Raw genomic sequence first — 21,428 nt, forward strand, 5'->3', positions numbered from 1 at the left:
CATTTGCTGATGCTATCCGAATTTCTCAGCAATCTGGGCTGGTTTCCAGGCGAAATCTGATCTGGTTTGGACTGGAGCTGGACCGTCTGGAACAGAGCAAACGAAATGCCAGGAGAGGTTGTGCTGCGAGGGGCTGCGATGAACGGGGAGCAGGAAGCTCGTGGCGCTGCTCACCGCCTCATCGAAGGTGATGGAGGCTGCAGGCCTGGAAAAAGAAGAGAAGATGAAGCTAAATGATCTTGTGGGTGCTCTGTGGGATGTGACAAGGGGCCCAGAAACTCGGGCTGAGGGGCACCAGCACTGAGGGGTTCCCGTGACACCCTCTGCTTCCATGATTTTCTCCCCAGCCTGACCTGGACCACGCTGCCCCGAGGCCTGCCCCATGCCAGGGGCCTGTCAGGAGCCTTATGCCTCCTGGTTGGAAAACAAAGAACTGTCCTGTTATTTAAGGGCTGTTGTTAATGTCTTCCTGTTGTGTGCCTGAGAGCCCAACAGTGAAAACTGCTGTAGGGCATCTATTTCTTACAGACTTTTCACACTATTTTTCACATTCGGAAGTGGAAATTGTAGTAGGATATCTGTTTCTCCCGGACTTTTCACACAGTTTTTCACATTCAAAGGCCTGGCTTAATCACAGCACTTGGTCCCAGCATTGGTGTTTCTGCTGAACCAGATCCCAAACCTCTCCCTTGCACAAGAAGCCCTCTGAGGCTGGGGGAGCCCCTGGGGAAGAGCGGCCCCAGGTGCCACCACTTGGTCCCAGCACTGGGTTGGGCAGGTGAGGGATAAAAGGGCTGTGTGGGCTGGGGGAAGGAGGTTTGGTGGGCGAGAGGTGTGTAGAAGTGGGTCAGCTGCAGTGGGACCAAGCCATTTCTAGGTAAGCTTTTGGCTGGGGCGAAGGCAGAAGAGGCTCTTGCTGGAGGGTATCGCTTTTTTTGGGTAGCAATATAATTTTTCTGGGAGGGGTGCCTGAGCAGCAGACAATGGTAGATCAATGGGGAGGTTGTTTGCCAAAAAGCAGATGATTATTTCTCAGAAATTGGCCTAGCCTTGGCTATGCAGGGGAGTAGGCCTCACGGTGCTGTGAGCGTGGGGCTCGTGTGGCTCCCAAGCATGGGGGCCTGTTTGCTTCGGGGGGGGCCCTGCTTGATCCTGGGGGCCCACCCAGCCGTGGCCCTGCTCCAGTGCTGTGCCTCTGCCCACTCAGTGCGTGGGTCCTGCTGCCATGTGTGCCTGGGTGCCATCGCTGGTGTCTCTGTGACACAATTTAGAAGCGCTTTCCTCTTCTGTCAAACCTTCAGGCCCTGTGTTTTTGGCTTCTGCAAAGCTGCACGGCTCTGCTGGAACCAACTTATCCCGGCAGAGCAGTTGCCTCTCAATCCCACATAAAATTATGGGGAGCTGGAGCATATGCACAGCACTGCTGGCATGGCTCTTTGCATGACATCCTCAGAGCGAGCATGACAGTCACATAAATAGCATATGGGACAAGGCATTGCGGAGCTGCTGCTTGTTGCATATTATTTACATACATATTCTTTACCTAGCTGATGGTTCAAAGGCATTTGTCTTCCCCTGTTTTTTTCCTTCTTAGTTATAGATTTGTTAGAGACTGGAGTGTTTTCAAGGCAGAAAATTCAAACCTCTCAAAAGCTGATGAGAATATACTTCCCTCTGCATTTGCTCGGAATTTTCAGTAAACATCCATAGCTTCCTCTTGCTAGAAAAAGGGGCAAGGGAGCACTTCTGACACTGTGCTCAGGTGGGTCAGAACTGCGAAAGCAAAGTGCCCAAAAGCAAGTTAGCAGGCATCTCTTGCTATTGATCCAAATAACAGCAAGAACCTGAGTGACATCGCCTTGAGGAAAGCAAGCTCAGAAGGAAGCAAACGGACACTGAATACCTTGATGCTAGACTTTTTTTTTTTTTGGTCAGTTTGTTGCTCACTGTGTAAAATGACTTCAGTGCAGAGGTGACAAGCAGGTCCTTGCTCAGAAGGACTTTGTGAAGATTGCCACCTGAGCACAGAGATGTATTCCTCCCTAAGGGACAAGAGGCTAAAATGCTGGGATGGGGTTTGGAGGATCTGCATTTGTCATCTGCTTCTGACTTACTGTGCACCTGTGTAAATCATACAGGGGCCATTTCCTTTTCCTGAACCCTTCCGCTACTGGCATCTGGGCTGTGGACCACAACAGTGAGCCCTGGAGGCTGGGTGCCCATACCCAGAATGGTGAGAAACATCAGCCACCTCCCAGGTGAGGGAACAGCAGGAGGAAGGAGGGTTTCTGTTACCAGATTGGAGGGGTTTGCTCACTTTAAAGTTGATGGGTCTGAGATGGAAAAAGGAATGAGGCTGTAAAAAGGAATATAATGTTGCAGAGAGGATTGTTAATGGCCTCATTCACAATCACCTGAAATGATCAGTCCCTGGAAAATTGCAAATAATGATAGCAAACAATAAAATATCAGTGAAGTGGGTAGCATCATGTACTCTTTTTTCTGTTAGAGCTTTGGGGATTTTGCTCTAAATGAATTTTTGGTAAAAGCGTGATCCACTCGAATTATTTGTAAGCAGCGAGGATCAGGCTCCCCACTACACATGCTATTCTTCAAAATACAGGTGGCTGCTAGGCTTCAAAATATGGGCTGTTTATGGCTAGGTCCAAGAGTAGGTGGGATGTACTGGGATCAGTTGTCCATGCAATGGACTGGACCCCCACCATCATCCCACTGTGTGTCCTGAGATCGTCTCAAATGTGCTCTCCCTGAGAATCTGTCATGGAAGAGGAGGAGGTGGGGGCATGGCCAGGGACATCCTGCTGGTTCCGTTCCCCTTGGTGAGCTTTAAGGAGCATCCCAATGCAAGCTGGTCAGGAGGAACATTTTTTTCCCATGGTGTTTGTTTCCAGGTCCCTGTTTGCTCCTTGCAAAAAGTTATTTCTTTTTAATGTAGTAGTTCTGATGCTTAGCATTGCTAAAAAGGATCTGCAGAGGCTTCTGCCACCTCCAAAAGGAGTCTGATGGAGCAAGTACAGAAGCTGCAATGAATACATATGATTGCAAATATTGAAGAAGTCAATGTCCCCCTATTTTAATAGATGTTATTTCTCATGCTTCAGACTAGTCTATCAGCAATGGAAGGTAGATAATCCACTTCTGGAATCTTTCTCGCCTCGCATTGTTACATGATTTATAGCATAGCCAAAGGAAGAGAATTTGTCAGCACCACCTCTGAAGTGATGCCGAGTCCCCTTGTAGAAGGGACTCTGGGGAGGTGTTCTGGGGCCTGAGGCAATTTTTTTCATTCTGCCCTGACTTTTCATTCATTACTTCCTGCCAGCATCTCTGGTGCTCTGTTTGCCATAGATCTGTAACATTATGTAAAGCAGTCTGTTCATAACTGAACCCAGCATTTCCTGCGCAACCTATGCAGGGGCGAGCAGTGACTTCCCTGTGCTCTCCCATGGCTCGGCCACCGTAGGTATTTTCCATATTTGCTTGCAGGTTTTCCTGCTCTGGAAAATTCTTGCTCTAACTTCTAGCTGTCACACAATCTTTTTTTATACTAAACCCCAGTACCTGGCCTGTTTTTTTCCGTTGGTGTTGGATGTTTCGCTGAAAGCTGCGGTGCCTGCTGGAGCTGCTCTCCCTGCTCAGCTGCAGGCACAGCGATGTCCCTGCTCAGGACTGACCATGCGAAGGGAGCAGCGATGCTCAGAGACCTTCCAGTGCTCCCTGGTGACGTTGGCCTTGGGGAGGTCACAGCCAGCCTGAGCTGCTGCAGGGCTTTCCTGGGCTCATCTTTTGTTCAGGAACAGCAAAAAGCAGGAGGGGGTGAGCAGAGAGCTCAGGGAAGCACTTGCAAGGCCAGTGCTGATGAGGGTGGGATAAGGAGCAAGAAGGAATGCTTCTGGGATGCAATTCTTGCTGGAGGGGTGAATTTGGGACTTATGAGCAGCTGACTACTGAAAAACATGAATAGTTGATCCACAAAATAAGACCTTTTAGTCTTACAAATGTTTAATGGCGGAGAAGAAATCTACCTGCCTTTCGCTTCTGCTTCTCATCCCACCAAAAAGCTTGAGCCCAGTTTTATGATGACTGAAGCAAGTGGCTTGACCAAGGGAGATGTGCTGCTAGTGCCGTCCCTTCTGGTGGGAGAAGGGCGTGCTTGTGGACCGGAGATGTGTTTGGTGCTCATGGTATGGGCAGCAGTGGGAGAAATGAGGCTGTCTCCTTGTATGTGCATGCTGGTGGTGGTTGCTGGATTTCTATGTAATGATTCATGTCCAAAGGACAAATTTCACCCACCATTGATGGTTAGGGTGCAAACGTTTACAAATTAACATCTGGCACATGCCCAGCATCCTGGGATTCATGGATGGATTTCTGAACCTCTGCTTTCGGGCTGGTCCAGGGCATTCTGTGTGCCCCCTGCCTTCCTGCCTCGCCTCTCCAGCTTAGGCACTTTTCTGTGAGAAATGATTTCACTTCTTGCAAAATTAATTCTCTGCTCATGACGGCCTTGATTAAACAGATCAGCAAACTGTGCTGAAGGTGGCAAAACAGCTTTGGCACAGATATCTTCACCTCCTGAAAGGAAAGGCAAAAAGCTGTGGGCTGTTGCTATTACGAAGTGCAGGTGGCTGTGGGCTGTTTTGTGCAAAAGCAGCAAAAATCCTCCGTGATGAGGAACAGCGTGCAAAGTTAACCTAGTTGAAACAACAGTGACTGCAAATATTGGCACTTGAACTAGATTCGGTTGGAATAGATGAGATTTGTTTGCCCACGACTGGGTAGGCTATGGGTGGGCTGGGAGTTTTGAGGCAGGTGATGTAGGTATGCAGGGAAAACCTGGGGTTTTGCCTCCGCCAGCACGTGTCCACCAAACAAGCAGGGAAAAAATATGCCTGGGCCCTGGCTGTGCATTTATAATCCTCTGGAAATTCAGCAAACAAACTGAATATGCACAAAGGTCACTTCCAGAACAGTTCTAATCTGCTATGGATATTCAAATTATTTACCCAATTCATCACCAAGTTTATGTATACTCTTGGTTTGAATCTTATTTTGCAGATATTCAGTGGAAATTTGGAGGGGTAAATCAGTATTTGCGGTGTGAATGTGTTTTTGAATTGCATGTTGATGCTCTGGATGCTTTCTGTAAATCCAGCATCTGTTCCTAGCGTCATCTGCTGCCTTCATGTGCACTTTCTGGGTAATTATCACCTGGAAGAAGGGTTGCATTTTTGGCTTGTTATTTTTCTGGCTTTTGTTACCTTCCTGTCTGCACAGAAACCCTCAAGCAGAAGAGCCGATGGCTTTTTCCAAGAAACAGGCTGGGAGAAGTCCTTTTGGGTCGCAGATGAAATCCTGGTGGCCTCCCTTCTCAGCCCTGGTGCGGAGTCCCAAGCGGGTGTGGGGAAGATTTCTGATGAGGAAGAAATCCGTCGAGTCTCCTGCTCTTGAGATGGTGCCTGCCCCCCTCATCGCTGGGGTGCTGAGAAGAGCAGGAGGCAAGATAGAGTGAGGCGTTTGGAAATCCCACTCTTCAGGACTGAATTAAGGTTGGGGTCAACTCAAGTGGAACAGAGGGGTTGGGACTGGAGGTGCAGCACAAATATCCTGGGCTTTCCTGCGTGAGAGGACATGGCTGAGCAGTGTGGGGGAGGATGGGAGGAGGAGGAGGATTTTTGGAAGTGTCTTGTGTCTGGGACAAAACTCGTCTTGGCTCTCTGTAGTCTGAGGTAGCAATCCTGATCCTCTTTTACAGCCCTTATTCCGAAACACAAGGCTTGTGAGGTCAAAGTAAGCCCTACAACAAATAAACATGCTGTCTTTGCTGCGCTGGATTAGCATAAAATGAGAAGGGCTAAGTGCACTTGTTGGGGAGGGAGCCAGCAGAGCAGAGCTGAATTTACGAGCACTTGTTTCCCACAGATTCCTGGGCTGTCCAGCCAGGCGCTCGCACTGATTTACGGCTGTCCTTCCTTCAGCCTCTGAGAATCAATCCATTAACAATTAAAGTAATGTCTGGTCTAGTATTTATTTCACACTCTCATTAATGGACTGACCAAAAAGCCCTTCTTCAAGCACTCCTGTATCTCACAGGGGGGCTGTATCTCCGGTTCATGCTTTTCCCCCTTGTTCCTTGTCAGAGCAGGGACCTGCTTTTATGGAAGCAGTCAGGAAAATTACCATGCGGTCCCTCACCATCACATTACTTGTAAGGAAGGTGCAGCTTCTGTGCTAAATATCCCCAGACAAGCTTTAAAGTGGAATTAGAGCAGGAAGGGCAATCCGTGGTGTCTGCTGGGCACAAGCAACTCTGCGTCGGGCTCTCTGTGGGCTCTGGAAGAGAAGCAGCGTTCCCCAGGAGCTCATTTTCCTTTTCTCCATCTCCTTGTGGGCGGTAGCAACGTGCCCTGAATCGGGTCTGACCCCTGTGTCACTGCACCCCCCAAAATAAACTGCTGGGAAATGGCTTCTGCAAGAAAATCTGCTGACCGAACCAGAGGGTGAGGCACCAGACCGGGAGGCTCTAGTCCTTGCGGTCAGCCTGTCCCTGCGCAGGGACCAGACCAAAAACCCCCCTTTTGTGCCCTGCTTGTGGGGTTGGCAGAGCTTAGCTCAGACCTGAGGCTTTCGGTGCCGATCCCCCAGGGCCAGATTTGGGGGCAGGGTCCGCATGGCTTCCCCCCCCCCCAACCCTTACACGCTGATCCCACCGCTGCAGCTTCCTCAGGACCGCATCCTTCCGAGCCGGGATCCCACGAGCAGGAGGCTGCGGGTTACAAACGCCCTTCAGCGAACCCTGCTCGCGGGATGCGGGATCCTAACGCGCTTCCCCCCCACCCGGTTCCCAGCCCTCCTCGCATTTTTGTCAGATTTTAGGTCCAATTCCCCGTTCTGCCTCCCCCCCCCCCCCCCCCCCCTTAGCACAGCACTCAGGGGGCAGGGCAGGGGGCAATTTGCCGGGTCGCCCCGCTGCGGGATCCTACCCCAGGTAAGGCTGCGGGGTCCTGGGGGGGGGGGGGGGATGGTGGGAGGCGAGAGCCGGCGCTGGAGCCCCCCCCGCCCCCCCACCGGCTGCAAGGGGGGGGGGCCGGGAGCCCGCAGCTCCGAGCGGCAGGGGGAGGACGCAGGTGTGGGCTCGCTTTGCCTTTGGTGGGTTTGGCTTTTTCCTTTTTTTTTTTTTTTTTTAATTTCCTTTTTTTCCCCTCCTTCCACCCCCCCCACCCCCCCCCCCCCCGCATTAGGTTTTACGCAGTGGCAGCAGCCAGGCAGCCGGGGCTGGCTCTGCCCAGCCGCCGTCCTCCCTCCTTCCCTCCCTCTTTCTCTCCCCCCATCCCTCCCTTTTCCTTAAAAACGGGGGCTCCGGGGGTGCAGCCCCCTGCGCTGGCAGCAGCCCTGCCTGCCCCGAGCAGCCCCCTGCCCCTGCGGCTGTGCCCAGCCCGGCTTTGTCCCCCCCCCCCCCCCCCCAAAACCCCCCCGGGGTGCCTGGATGCGGTAGAGGGGAAACCCGCACGCAGGTAAGCAGCCAGCGGGGGCTTGGTATTCTTTTTTATTTTTTTATTTTTCCCCAACTTTGAGCTTTTCCTGCCGCTTTGCGGGGGATGCCGCAGGGCTGCAGCAGGCAGGGGTCGGGAGGATGCTGGGGGGAGCCCCCAGCCCCGGCCGGAGGCTGCGGTGGCTCAAAGAGGGGAGGTGTGGGGGGCACGAAGCTGCCTGTGGGGTCTCCCAGCCCCAATAGGTTTGGGGGAGGCAGGTTGGGAACGTGCAGAGCTGGGAGGGCTGGCGTGGTGCAGTCCCCTGCGCCGGCGGTGTGGAGGTACGCGGGAGCCTCGCGGTGCTGGGGGTGCGCCGAGCTCCGGGGGCTGCATCCCCTTAAAACGCTCTTGGGGAGGTGAGAGGGGGGCCGTGCCCTCCCCAGCGATAAATACATCATCCCTCTCCCGTAGCTGTGATCCCGCGTTTCATCCGCAGACTTCACGCCGTCTCTCCGGTGCTCCAGGTCCTCGGTGCGGGCTGGAGGCTCAGGATGGACCCGCTCTTCCCTGCCCACATTTTGGAAGACCCCGACCTGCGAAAGCTGCTGAATGACTCCTCCATGCTGAACCTGAGCTTCCTCCCCACAAACTGGTTCAACAACAGCACGGGGGACAGCTTCCTGCCGCTGAGCATCAAGATCACCATCGTGGTCGTCTACTCCATCGTGTGCATCGTGGGGCTGGTGGGCAACTGCTCCGTCATGTACGTGATCGTCAGGTAGGACCCGCAGGGAGCCGCCGGGGCGCATCTCTTCCCCCTCTGAATCCGTGCTGGGGGAGAAGCAGACAGGTGCTTCCCCGGTAATTGCAATGTGCTTCAGGGGCAATGGTGTGGCATTTGTTGCATTGTTTTGGTTTTATTTTGTTTTTCTCCCTTCCTAGGCGCGATGAAGGTTCCCACCAGCTTTCAGCTGCCCTTTGGTGCCTCCTAAAGTTTAAGCCAGAGAATGGAACAGAGCGTTCAGATCTGCTCAAAAAGTGGGGCTTTTTGCAAGCTGCCAGGCAGGGAGTTGCACGTCCCTGGGGAGGGCAAAGTGCTGGGAGCATCCAGCTGCCGGGATGTGCCTGGTCCTCAGCGGGACATTTCCCTCCTGCACGGTGTCCAGCACCCAGCTGCAGGTGCTGCTCCGTCTGGGAGCTGCCCTTTCCCAAAGCTGAATCGAATTCCAAGGGAAAGGACTTGCTGGGAGGCTCAGTCTTACTTTTACAGGGGAGAAAACAATAGGTGTAGCTCTTCCAAGTGTTTGGGGAAATAAATAAGATGTGTCAGGATGCTGCGGAGATGAGGACAACTCCTTGCTCCAGAGCTGGGAGAGCAGGGACCTTTGCAGAGGGATGGAGCAAGGGGCACCAGCAGCACTCTCTGACCTCCCTGCATGCTCCTGGCATCTTAACTCTCCTTGCCCCTGGATCAGAAACCCTGTTCCCCCTTGTAAGCACAAAATGAGTTCCTGCAACTGCCAGGGCTATGATTATGTCAAACGCCAGCAGCCCTTCCCTGGTCTCCATGCCCTATATGCTAAGGAGCGAGCTTCCATCGTATGTGCACACCTTAGCAGGTTCCTGGTGCAGGTGGATGCTGCCAGCGCAGAAAAGACCCGGTAAACTTGTCTTCTCCTTCACAAAGATTATCACAGGTCGGCAGATGGAGGCTAAATCACTGCTACAAGGGCAAAGGGACGTTCCTGTTCATCAGGGTGCCTGTCAGCTCTTTCTGGGGACGAGTTCATGGCAGGGAGAAGGGCTCACATCAGCACAGAGGAGACTGGCAGTGCGGCAGTGCCACGTCTGGGTCGTTTTGTAGTTGTTTACTGTAGTAAAGTCATCTGAGTAGGCACAGCGTTTGTGGGCACGCGTGAGAGCATTCGGTAGGGAACGGGCGAGGGAAAAGTCCCTGTCCACGGCGTGCAGCCCCCAGGGGTGCCTGAGCTGGTGTGCAGGCAGGGGAAGGGAGTCCTCGCCCAGAGCACGTACAAACCTTAGGTGTGTGTCAGAAGGAGAAGCTCTGGCAGAAATTTATTCACAGCCTGCAGAGGTCTCACGGGACGTGAACAGCCACCATCATTTCATCCTCACGGAAGTGGGCCGGGCGATGGTTTCTGTTCACAAATGTCAATGTCACGTTGCTGGCTGTGAACATGGGCAAGTGTTGGCCCCTGGGGAGAAGAGTCCCTTCTTCCCCTAAGGAACAGGGTCCCCACGGCAGGACCTTGCTGTCTGCTGCCCGGGGCTGTGGTTGCTCTTGCCAGGAACGTAAATGTCCCAAACCAGCACCTTGGTCAGGGTGGACGCGTGCTGTGCCTGTGCAGGGCCACGCTTTCAAAATGGTGGCTTCAGGTTTGATCCTTTTGGCTCGGATACCTTGCAGGTGGATAAAAGGAACCAAGAAAAGAAAGGGGGATTTAGCCCTGGAATTTCCCCTGGAACTTCTGTCCTCAGTTTTCACTCATTTTAAACAATAGAAAGCTCAAGACAAGCATCACCCCCCGTCCACCTAGGCCTCTTCCCCTTCTCTCTGTTCCATTTTACCCAGTACAATCCTATATATAAAGACTTAACTATTCATTCAGTCTTTTTTTTTTTTTTGGTATTGATCAGTCTTTTTTTTCCCCCCAATATTTCTATGTGGTCCTTGAAGGACCACTTAAATAATGTACTGGAGAGGTTATAACTAAACTAAAGCATGTGTAGGTGAAGCTGCTGTTTCCCTCTGGTTCTCCCCATCGGTATCTCCTGGAGCTCAACCCCACTGGCTGAGACTAACACTGAATTGCCCCCAGGAAAATGACCCTTCTTGGCTCAGTAACTGCAACCTCTAGTCATCCCTGCCAAGGATTTCCTTGGTTTCAGGAAAAAACTTTTCCTGGCTTTCCTTGCCCTTACCCTTGGATTGGATGTGATAAACCATACCATGTATCTCAAACCCGACCATGGTCAAGTATGTAAATTCGTACGTAGCTGCCAAATTAGCAGACATGTGGGGCTGCTTCTGCTGGCCTGGCTGACTTCTCAAGCACAGGTTTTCTCTCAGGACTGGAGCCTGAGTGCTCCTGGGCTTCATGCTTTAAACTACATCTTTTTCGGTGGGCTTGAAAGTTGGTTGCTGTCAAGCCAACGTGGGATTTGGGGATTCTCAAAAATATCTTCTCTTCCATTAATGGACAAAACTGGCAAACCCACTACGGTGGATCCTTCAAAAACTGTTTTCATCCTTCCTTTCACCAGGGACAACGAGACTTCGACACGCTACCCAAGCTGCAAGAAACTGGTGTGTTATCTTCCACAAAAAAAGGAATGATTTGGTGATGTAGACAGTAATCGTTTCCTGTTTTTCATGGAGTAGGGAAACACAGAGTCTAATATCAGCACTCGAGAAAATTGGAGCCTTCAGGAAGGCTTGTTTGTTCCTCTTGAATGAGATTTTTGCAGCTCAGGGAAAAGTTTAAAATCTCTTGGTATTTCAGACAAAAATAAGAACTCCAAGCCTCCTCTGGGTTTTCCCCTCTGTTGTAGAAGCCAACCTACATCTCTATTATATTTGGAGTCGTTTAACATTTGGAATGATTAATTTGTAGTGACAGTCACCATGTGACTGCCAATCGCCTCCTAGTGCTTGAAGAACTAATTGGATAAGACCGAGAAGGGCCCTTGTCAGGAGCACAATTTCCTGGACAGTAAAGGGCCTATTGTGGAAATCTGCCTCGTCTGCGGCTTTGTTCTGCTCGCTCATTGTGGAGCTCCTTGCCAGTTGAGATAATGCCTCCCCTCCCTCCCTTCTGCTGTTTGTCTGCTCTCTTCTGCATATATTTCCTGTGCTGCTTTTAATGAACGTGCAACGAGGAGTTGAACAGCACGACACGGGGAGGGTTTTGGGGAGAGAGTGGGGGAAAACAGGCTGCTGGGATCCCTCATAACTGAACTGTGCCATGCTGGATGCCCAAGATCTTTGTTTTCAGGGAGAAAAGATGGAGATGACTCCGAAAGAGGGAGATGCGTTGTTCTCACAGTGGTGCTGCTGAGGCTGGGCCACGGGTTGGGGGTGATGCAGACCCAGCTGCCCAGCACCTTGAGGGGTGCAAGGACAGCCACAGCATTGCAGTGCAGGGACTAAGACCCCAAACTTCCACAGCCCCTGGTGTGCCGGGGAAAGGGAGCAGGGCCACCACGCAGCTGCTGGCCTGGGAAGCCCTCTTGTCCCCTCTCCATCCCATTGCTGCGATGCTCAGCAGCGATCGTCTGGAGGACTCCCTTCCTCGGTGCCGGATCTGCTCAGCTGGGTCAGCCTCCCTGGGAGTGACGCCTCATTTCGAGGGCTCTTTGCCATGGGGGCATCATGGGGTGGAGGAAGACAACTGCCTTCCTCTGTGCCAGGGCTCTCCCCTGTTGCAGCAGGGCCCAGAGCACTCAGCAAAGCACTGGGGCTGCTCAGCTCTCCTTGTTGATGAACATGGTTGCAGAGCAGTTCAGGCAGCTCTTTAGGCAGGTTGGGGCTGCAGACCCCTACCCGTTATTCACTGCTTGCAGGTGAGGCTGTAGGAGGAGGGCCGGGATGCTGCAGGATGCTGAGGAGCACGGGCAGGGCTGCGCCATCCATCCTTCTGCTGGCAACCTGCATCGATCCCTGCGAATGGGGGGTGAGGGCAGCTGGCTGTGATGAGACAGGGAAAATGGAGTTAATTAGGAGGTTTCAGAGATGCTGCTTTCTTAATAGAAAGCTTTCTAATGGGAGAACGTTGACCAGCTGCATGTCTCGGAGCTGAAATTGAGTGAGTGTTTAATGCGGTGCGGAGCCAGCGGATGCCAGCGAGGCCATCTGAGACCTCCGCTCGCTCTGGATCTGCCTCTTTTTAGTTTTCCCTGGTTAAACAAAACAAAGACAATCGTTGCACTTTGTAGAGAAGGGAAACCCGTGCCGAGGGGTCTGTACAGAATGATAAGAGTGGGAGGGAGAGTCCCTGTGGCAGGCGCTGCGGGGGGTGGATGTGTAGCCCTCTACCTTGCAGGTCCCCACGGAGCTGGGCAAGCTGCCCCCCAGGCCAGGGACTTGACCACAAGGCTTGTGGCAGCCCTGCCTGCCTCCTGCTCGCAGCTCTGAGGCCCATGCTGTTGTTTTCCCCTGGCTTTGGTGGGATGAGATGAAGGGAGTCACCCATGTGCAACAGTAATTGAGTGATGCTTAATTTGGGACTTGGTTCCTAGCGCTTTTAGGGACTGAGCAACTCCCCGGAACAGGGGCGGCATTTAGGGCTGGAGCAATTCAGCAGAGGCAGATCCGGCGTGTGTATGGGGATAAGTGCATCCTGCTGCAGAGCAGGCACTGGCAAACACCCTCCTGAAACCGCAGGCAGCCCCAAGCCCCCCTGCGAGACCCTGGGTGAGCTGCAGAGGTTTTTGCAGCAGCAGCCCAGCCTCTGCCCTCGGCATGGCACCAGTCGGGGCCACGCAGTGTCCCTGTCCCTGTCTGTGCTGGCTCCTGACACCATTCCCCAGAGGCTCCTGGAGGGGAGCACCACTCATTTGTCAAAGCTGTCACCCAGACACTGAGCTGAGACTCAAAGGGCAAGAAAATTGCCTGTCCCAAAGCTGTGGTGCTGGCGGCAGCCTCCTTAACCCCTGCTCGTCAGTCACCATCCTGCCAGGTAATTAATAGGCTTTTATGTGCCAGTGATGCAGGCTGCTTTTGTGGGAGCAACTGGCTTCGTAGTCCAAAATGCTTTAAGCTCGCTTCATAAATTTGCTGTCTGTTTGTGGCCTGTTGAACCAGTAGGAACAATCAGGCTTAGGCTGGGGAGGAATTTCAGGATGAGCTGGCTCTGAAGCAGCGATCGGAGTGGCAGGGACGTGCAGGGCACCGTGTGGGTGTGCAGCGGGGGTGACACAAACCAGGATGGTCCGTGCCAGATCAAATACCAGCTTTGTACAACCTATGGGCTACGGGCAGGCTGGGAGCAGAGATGTCACTGGACCGGTGCTGTTTTCCACCGTCACGGTTGGAGCAGCTCTGCAAAAACCCTCCCGAGCCTCTTCTGCTGTGTTTTGCTTCCCTGCTTCTCCGCAGACCTCTGCGTGTCCGGGAAGGGCAGCGAAGGCTGGTGGGGACAGAGGGAGCTGCTCGAGGGAACAGCACTGTCTGCATCCCAATGAGCTGGAGTTAGAGCATCGTCACCAAAAGGCTTGAAGAGGCAGAGGGCGCCTGGAGGTGATGCTCATGGCTCCCCTGGGCTTGAAGGCTTTGCTCTGTCCCCTCTACCCTGGTGTCTGCAGCCCCGTTTCAGCTTCTGGGGTTGCTGCAACCAGCTGGTGCTTACCCCTGGGGCATGTGGAGCGGCTTGTTCTGTGGTAGCTGGGTGGACAGGAGGAGCAATGCCAAAACAACAGCTTTGCAGCTTGCCCTGAGGCTCAGCCAGGGGCAGAATCCATCCATCCCTGCCAAAAACAGGACCTCAAAGCCCAGCAGATAGAAGAGCTGCTGCCTTCCCACCTCCTTCTCTCCCAAGCTGCAGGCTCCCTCCCCTGAAGGATCTGCCCCGTGTCACGCTGCTTGGGGCCCACTTAGCAAAAAGGAGGGGGAAGTCAAGCGCAGAGCTGCTATCCCCATGCTTTTCCTCTTCGGCTTCGATAGCTGGGAGAACACGAGAGCAGAGCAAAAGGATTACGTCTGTGGCAAAGGTGGAGCAGGATGGGGAGCTGAGAACTGGCAGGGCTGCCCTGCGGGAGATGCTCCATTAGGAAATTGCCTCTGCGACAAGAGCAAGAAAGCGGCTCAGCAGGGAGGTGATGTCCTCCAGGGGGGCCAGAGGCTTATCTAAGTCGGAGCTGGGCTTGGGGAGGGGGGGGGTCTTAGGTGCCTCCTACAGCCTGAGAGTTTGTCTTTTTTTTTTTTTTTTTTTTGTGCAGATTAAGAAAGAGAACACTCTCAGTTCCCGGGGGAAAAGAAAAGGAAGGTTAATCCACAGAGAAATGATTAATTGATTTTTGTTTGTACTGAACATTCTGGAAATGTTTGGGAACATTGGTTTGTTGGGATGATGGCTGTTGGCTCTCAGCGTGCAGAGAGAAGCGGAGCTAGAAGTAATTAATTAGGTGTAAATGAATTTCTCCACCTGTTAAAAGCAAAAAATTCAGGCTCAGAATCCACCTGAAGGTCAGCTGAAGGAGGCAAGCGGTGGGCCAGCTGCCCCCAGCACATCCTCCCTGCGTGGGAGGGAGTGAGGGGAGGTGGCTCCGCTGTCACCTTCAGGAGGGGGTGACAACAGGGACAGCAGGGAGGGGACAGCGAAGCCTCCTGGGTGGAGGGATCGGGATGGAGAGCTGAGGTTCGCAGCCTGGACAGGGCTAGCCGAGATGTCCCAGACTTCTCGTTGTGCTGGGGACAGGGGCATGCATCGATGGGGACAGTGTTGTCCTCTGTGGATGCAGGATGGGTCCAGCCGTAGTGGTAGATGCAAGGGGATTGTTGCCTGTTTTCACACCAAATTCCCCTTTTTTTTTTTTCTTTTTTCCCCCAAGTGGTTAAGTGGGCCATCTTTTTAAAAAAATGCAGTTGTTATTCCCATAAGTTATAACGTCAGTAAAAGAAGCCATAGTTAGAGGCATGGTGATGAATTGCCTCCGTCCTTGCATCCTGGAAGGATGGACTGGAACAAGCTTGCAGGAAGGCAAGATCAGCCTGGTCCGAGGGCAAAGAGGCAGTCTACGGCTCCCAGGGGTCATTTGCTAAGACAGTCTTAGGTGACTGAATAATTTCCTGAAGCCTGAGCTGACAATGCTTTTATGTATTTTTATGTGCTGATACAGAAAAATGATTTAATTTCTTTCCCCCCACCACTGACACAAGCTGCTGACCCCGAAGGGAAAATGTCTGAATCCAGTCACGGATCCACCACATTTCCACTACTTAAATTACCTCATTTATGCCAAAAATGAGAAAGCAAAACCACCCCACCCTGCGGTGCTGCTGCTCTGGCGCAGGTGACACTGGAGGCTCCTTTCTTCCTAAAGCAGAATTGCACAGGAAATCCCGAGGTGTTAAAACCTTTGCAGCTTCCAGGTGGAATTGGTTTTGCGAAGTGTATTGCTCGGTCATCCCTTTGCAAGAGGAAAGACGCTGGTATTTTTCCTTTACTGCTTTTGGTTATATAAATTAATCTGATCTGAGGAGGCTTTCTAAGAACCCACCACTTGCTTGGTGGCTGTGATTTCTGGGCCAGGAGGAGCCTGATTCAGGCTCACGTGGGACCCTCACGTGCTTCTGCCAATGTTCACTCACTCCAAAGGCTTCCCTTGGCTTTCAAGGTCAAAGGTGGGCTCCTTTGCTCCTTGGCTTTGCTGTCCTCACTTAATTTGACCTAAAGCGTTTCAGGTCAAATCAGAACCCATAATATTCTAGTGCCTAGCAAAGTGGAAATAGTGCAGTAGTTTATGGGTTTCAGTGTTGCTCCCGAATGAACTTGCCCTCGATTAATAACATATCATTGCCTGCCATGTCTGGCAACGCTTCTGCAAAGGCCATTAGTATAGTAAATGATAGATGAACTGAAGATTTAAAATAATGTTAATGTTTTAGCTCTCTGTGTCCATGAGAGGAGCATCCTGGAGCTGAAAGGTTAGGCTCAGTCACAGCTGAGTTTCCATTTCTGCACGCTCTGCATGCATCCTTGGGCAGCTGATCACATCTTTCCCAGCATCACTTCCCATGTGTGAAAAGGAGATGACCAACATTAGAGCAAGGTGAATCTTTTGGGGCAGTCGGTTCATGTGATAGAAGCAATATAATAATGACAAAAACCCTTTGGAGTTCGGCTCATGTCTTTATCTCCAAATTGTCTCTTTCGTTAGGAAGATCCACTGTGATATTTTGATGTCTGATACAAATCTCATTCCTCACCAGGACTGGCCATCGCACCCAGGTCTTACAGCTCACGTTAGCCATCGTCTTTGGCTACGAGCCTATAGAAAGTGGCTAATCAACTTATCCCTGGACCATATGATGCCTTTCAAATCAGCTTACTGGCTAAAGCTCTCACCAGTATTTAAGATAATGAAGCCATATGTGATGAAATTCTAGATTAGTCTTATTGAAGTCATTTTTCAAATAGCACGATAGGAGTTGACAGCCTCAGGCTTTCGTTGTCCTTCCGTGCGGTCTATGGGAATAAGCTTTTCCTGCCCGTGAGACTGTGTGTGGAAGCACCATTTTCATCACTGCAGGGACTGGGAATGAGCACATGGGAGGTAGAAAGGAAGGGGCAGTGTTCAATCTCTCTTCCTTTTTTTTTTTTTTTTTTTCTTTTTTCTTTTTGGTTAGAAAAATACAGCGTCTCCTTCCTACCATGACAGAATGCCCTCTTCATCAGACTGCAGTGCCTTACCGTCAAGGTAAGCTCATCAAGGGCAGCTGGAGCTCTAACCATTGCTCACTTCTACATTTCAGATTCACCAAGATGAAGACAGCAACCAACATTTACATCTTTAACCTCGCTCTGGCCGATACCTTGTGTCTGATGACCTTACCCTTCCAGGGTACGGACACATTCCTAGGCTTCTGGCCCTTTGGCAATGTCCTCTGCAAGATTGCCATCTCTATAGACTACTACAACATGTTCACCAGCACCTTCACCCTGACAATGATGAGCGTTGACCGCTACATCGCGATCTGCCACCCGATCAAAGCCCTGGACATCCGCACTCCCCACAAGGCCAAGGTGGTGAACGTCTGCATCTGGGCGCTGGCTTCTGTCTTCGGCATCCCGGCGATGGTGATGGGATCTGCAGAGAATGAAAACAACGGTCAGTCAAAAGGCATCCGGGGTGGGAGAGTTTGATGGCGGTGGGCAGGAGATGCCACGGGCTTGGGGAGCCATTTGAGAGGGGCAGTCAGTGGGTTGAGCTCCTTGCTGTACAGACATTTTACCCCTTGCCTCTTTGTCTTTGCCTCATTGCTATTTTTTTTTTCTGTATTAAGCATACCTAACCAAAGAGAAAGTGCAGATGTTTCTGTTCCTGATATGGGTTTGCTGAACTTCCTCTCCTTTCTATTTTTCCCTTGCAGAAATCGATTGTTTAATTAAGCTCCCTTCACCCGTGGATTACTGGGATCCAGTGTTTGGCATCTGTGTCTTTCTCTTCTCCTTTATGATCCCTGTGTTGATCATTACCATTTGCTACAGCCTCATGATCCGACGGCTCAAGAACGTCCGCGTGCTCTCAGGCTCCAAGGAGAAGGACCGAAACCTGAGGCGCATCACCCGAATGGTCCTGGTGGTGGTGGCCGTCTTCATAATTTGCTGGACTCCCATCCAGATTTTCGTGCTGGTGCAGTGCTTGGGCGCCAAGGCAGAGAGCGAGCTCGAGCTGGCCATCTCCTGCTTCTGCACGGCGCTGGGGTACGCCAACAGCAGCCTGAACCCCGTCCTCTACGCCTTTTTGGATGAGAACTTCAAGGCGTGCTTCAAGAAGTTCTGCTTCCCCAGCGCCTTCAGGACGGAGCTGCAGATGTCCAACAGGATGTGCAGCATCGCCAAGGATGTGGCTTATGCCTGCAAGAACTCGGAGGGGACTAACAATCCGGCCTGACTAGGCATGGAAATTCCCATGGTGGCTGTCGCCCAGCAGAGTCCAACCACCCCCACGTCAGAGCTAACTCAGATAACGGCCCTTTAGCAGGGCCTCGGAACTGAGAGGCAAGAAACCAAGGAAATAATTTTGGGGGTTGGGAAAACTGGACACCGCAAGAGCATGCAAAAAAAAAGGCAGTTTGATGTATTTTTAATTCCGGTGTATGCTGCACTGAGGAACATCTTTAAAATCAGCCTTTTGATTCCTGTGAAACCCTGACGGTTTGCAACGCTATGGAGAATTCAGGATTTAAGGGTTTAAAACAGGCATTGCTCCTGCATCTTACGCTTCTGCTGCTGGGAGACAGACAAAATGCAGACTATTCCGTTTCTTTTTCTCCTCCCTGAGTTAAGACTATCAGCTCGTGTGGCTCGCCAGGTAGCTCGCGTACGGTTTTATTCCTGCGGCACTGCTCTGAAATTAGACTTCGCTGAAGCCAAAGTGGGCAACGGCCATCGGAGCAAACCCAAGATCGTCTCCAGGATGAGTCATCGCGAAGGGAAGGCTGCGGGGAGGGAGAGGAGGGAGCAGAGCTGGCGGAAAGGGAAATTCAAGCTGCCGGGAGCCAGGCGAGCGCCTGGCTGCGAGCCGGGGCTCGAAGCCTCGGGCGGACAAGGGCAGCTCCTGGGGACGGAGCTCTGCGGCAAAATCCTCCGCCCGAGCAGGGCGATGAGGAGGGGCTGTCAAAGCCCGTGAGCACAGCTCAGAAAAAGGAGGAAGAAAAGACAGATGAAATGAACACACCTTCGTTTACATGCTGCTATCACTTTTTTTTTTTTTAGCACTGTATTTCCGTTGTAATAATGGACAGAATGTCTGTATATACGCGTAAAGCATCTCTATATTGCTATGGGTACAGCTATGGCATAGGATTTTGGCTTGCCAAGCATGCCTTGGTGACCCTCCTCGCTGAGAGGGGGAAGGAATGAAGTGGCCTGTGTACACGTGTACTTATGTATAGGGGAAAGCCAGCTCAGAGCATCAGACCGACGGCTCCTCCAGGAGACACGGGTGTTTCTGGTGTGAAGGGCAGCCTAAAACAGTCCCACCTGCTCCGTGTCAGATAAACAGTGTACAGACCATACAAAAAGCAGTTTATTTTTTTTATCGAAATGACACACGTGATGCCGAGAGAGCTGGGGAAACGCTGCTGAGGCACCACCCCTCCTGCCGACCAGACTGATTTTCCTCTCCCAAAGCCTGATGTAAAATGAAATTCGGGAAGTATTCCCCAAGAGTTTAACCACTGAACACCCTCTGCTCTGGCAGGGACAGCAGACTAGTGTTTTTGTAGCACAACAGCCCCAGGAAGCCTTGGGGAGGGGTGGCTGGTGGTGCTGATGGGGGAGTGAAGCAGCAACCTCTGCATGGAGAGGGGAGGTCAGCCCCAACGCGTGAAACAGCGGCATCGGCCAAACTGTACAGATTTCACCTGAATATATATTTCTTGTGCTCTGGTCTATGAGATTCTGTATTTTTAATGTATTGATTTGCCAATATTTTGATGCTGTCATGTTCTTTATATATGCTGTACAAAAGAATCCAATGTTATATTTCTATGTAGAGTGTTTCCCCTATGGTTGGGCTTAAAATATAAAATATAGATGCAATTCCAGTGTCCCATGTATAGGACCCAGACCCCTTGCAAACTGTGCAAGCTGGAAGGATTTTCACGCTGTTTAGCGTTTGATTGGGAATCTGGAGGGGTACCAGAGAGAACTTTACAAGTAGCACTTCCCCTGAATAACCGAGGGAGAGGAGGAGCTCTGGGCACTTTAAGCACTTTGCGATGGATGTTTGTTCCCTTGCACTCACCAGGAAATCTCGTACAGCCACCGGGCATGCAAAGGAGACTGCCCAGGACCACGCTGCTGGCAGGCTGCATCCGTGCCTATGATAAAATGAGCATCGAGCATCACCTGGGCACGGGGTGCTGGGTGCACGTGGAGCTGGGACACGGCTGCTGGGCTCCGCCTGCAGAGCTGCGAAGGAGCAGGAGGGAGCCCCTTAGTTCAGGCTAAGCAGCAGCCACGCTCCCTTTGTAATTCCTGGTTGCGTTTTTAAATAGATTTATGTCCTCTGAAGATATCCCAGTGTTTGGCATTTTTTATAAGGATTTTGTTATAATGACTATGCTGCAACAATCTCGCGTAATCAAGTACCCAATAAATGTGTGTTTACTGAGCTTTTGGGTAATTCTGTGGCCCTTGCAGTGAACGTGTTTAGGCATTCTGTTCAATGCTCAGTGGAGTTTGTTATGAGAAGAACAACAAAACCTGGAAGCAAAAGCTTTATTGTACTGTGCCTACAGAGTTAAAGGCTTGTGATCGGCTGGCCGGCTGGAGCACAGGCTCTTTAATTCTCCTCTGAAATGGTTGTGTTGATATGATTTTACAATTACTGCAGTGTAAGTGACAATTTCCTGGGTGGCTACTTGTGTGCTTTAATAAAGGAAAATAAAAACCCCGTGTACTTGGAGTGATGCGGAGTCGGGAAGCCTGAAGCGCACGGATCAGCGGGCTGTTTGCTGGGGTGCCTGCACGTGGGCTTATTTCTCCACCCAAACCACTGCTGAGGGCATGCAACACCACCGAAGCACCCAGTCCCTTTTTACTGAGGTCAGGGGGGACGTTTATTACGCTGGCTTTGTCTGGAGGCAGCCTGGAAGCAGAAGGTGTGAAGAAGCTACAAAATGGGTGGTTGGAGAGGGACACGAGCTGCCCACACCCCACGGCTCTGGGTCCCGTGGGGCACCAGCTGCTGGGGTGCAGGCCTGGAAAAAGCCCTTCCCGACCCCCTGCTGCCTCTTCTCTGGGTTTACAGGGCTGGGCAGGACCGTGCAGGACGGGGAATTACAGCACTGCTCTGAAAACAAAGCCAAAGCAATATTCTGCAGCCTGAAAAGACGGATTATCTAGTGAGATGTGCAATAAGGAAAGTGTCTTCTCTCTGCATGGAGATCAATATTCCTACCCGGGCAGGTAAATATCAGCAGAGGTTTCTTTATTAACAACAGGGAATTTTTTTTAAAAAAAAAAAAAAAAAAGAGAGAAAATTGGTGAGAAAAAAAAAACACACTGAAATCTTTATTGCTTTTCTAGTTCAGTTAATTATAAGTACCCAGGGGTGAGTTCTTATGGCAAAGCCATAAAATAAAACACTTTACTCAGTATTGTGGAATTTATTAACGTCCTAAGCATTCTCCCTGCTGCTGCTGGCTGTGGAGGCCCAGGGAGGGATGAGCTGAGCTCTCCCCAA

General features: G+C 51.6%; 1 protein-coding gene across 12 annotated transcripts; it reads left to right on the forward strand.

The window, feature by feature from the left end:
• The first annotated feature begins 796 nt into the window (after positions 1–796).
• On the forward strand, positions 797–20,632 carry OPRL1 (opioid related nociceptin receptor 1). Of its 12 annotated transcripts, XM_080557962.1 has the most exons (6): positions 797–877; positions 2,139–2,258; positions 5,299–7,009; positions 7,990–8,271; positions 16,987–17,342; positions 17,605–20,632. In XM_080557962.1, the coding sequence occupies exons 4-6, from the start codon at positions 8,045–8,047 to the stop codon at positions 18,126–18,128; spliced, it is 1,107 nt and encodes a 368-aa protein (XP_080414088.1). In that variant the 5' UTR covers positions 797–877; positions 2,139–2,258; positions 5,299–7,009; positions 7,990–8,044; the 3' UTR covers positions 18,129–20,632. The 12 variants fall into 12 exon arrangements, with proteins under 12 accessions (XP_080414088.1, XP_080414083.1, XP_080414087.1 ...); XM_080557957.1 differs by lacking the exon at positions 2,139–2,258; XM_080557961.1 differs by lacking the exon at positions 2,139–2,258 and having other exon boundaries at positions 5,299–6,521; positions 8,018–8,271.
• The last annotated feature ends 796 nt before the right edge of the window (positions 20,633–21,428 follow it).

This window comes from Anser brachyrhynchus (genome assembly GCF_964034855.1).
Source record: "Anser brachyrhynchus genome assembly, chromosome: 16".
NCBI lineage: Eukaryota > Metazoa > Chordata > Aves > Anseriformes > Anatidae > Anser > Anser brachyrhynchus.

What these genes read in the sequence shown, in the direction of transcription:
- OPRL1 (XM_080557962.1), top strand. Translation starts at nt 8,045, where the DNA reads ATGGACCCGCTCTTCCCTGCCCACATTTTGGAAGACCCCGACCTGCGA. An exon ending in GTCATGTACGTGATCGTCAG is followed by an intron (nt 8,272 to 16,986) that starts GTAGGACCCGCA and finishes TCTACATTTCAG; the next exon opens with ATTCACCAAGATGAAGACAG. An exon ending in TGCAGAGAATGAAAACAACG is followed by an intron (nt 17,343 to 17,604) that starts GTCAGTCAAAAG and finishes TTTCCCTTGCAG; the next exon opens with AAATCGATTGTTTAATTAAG.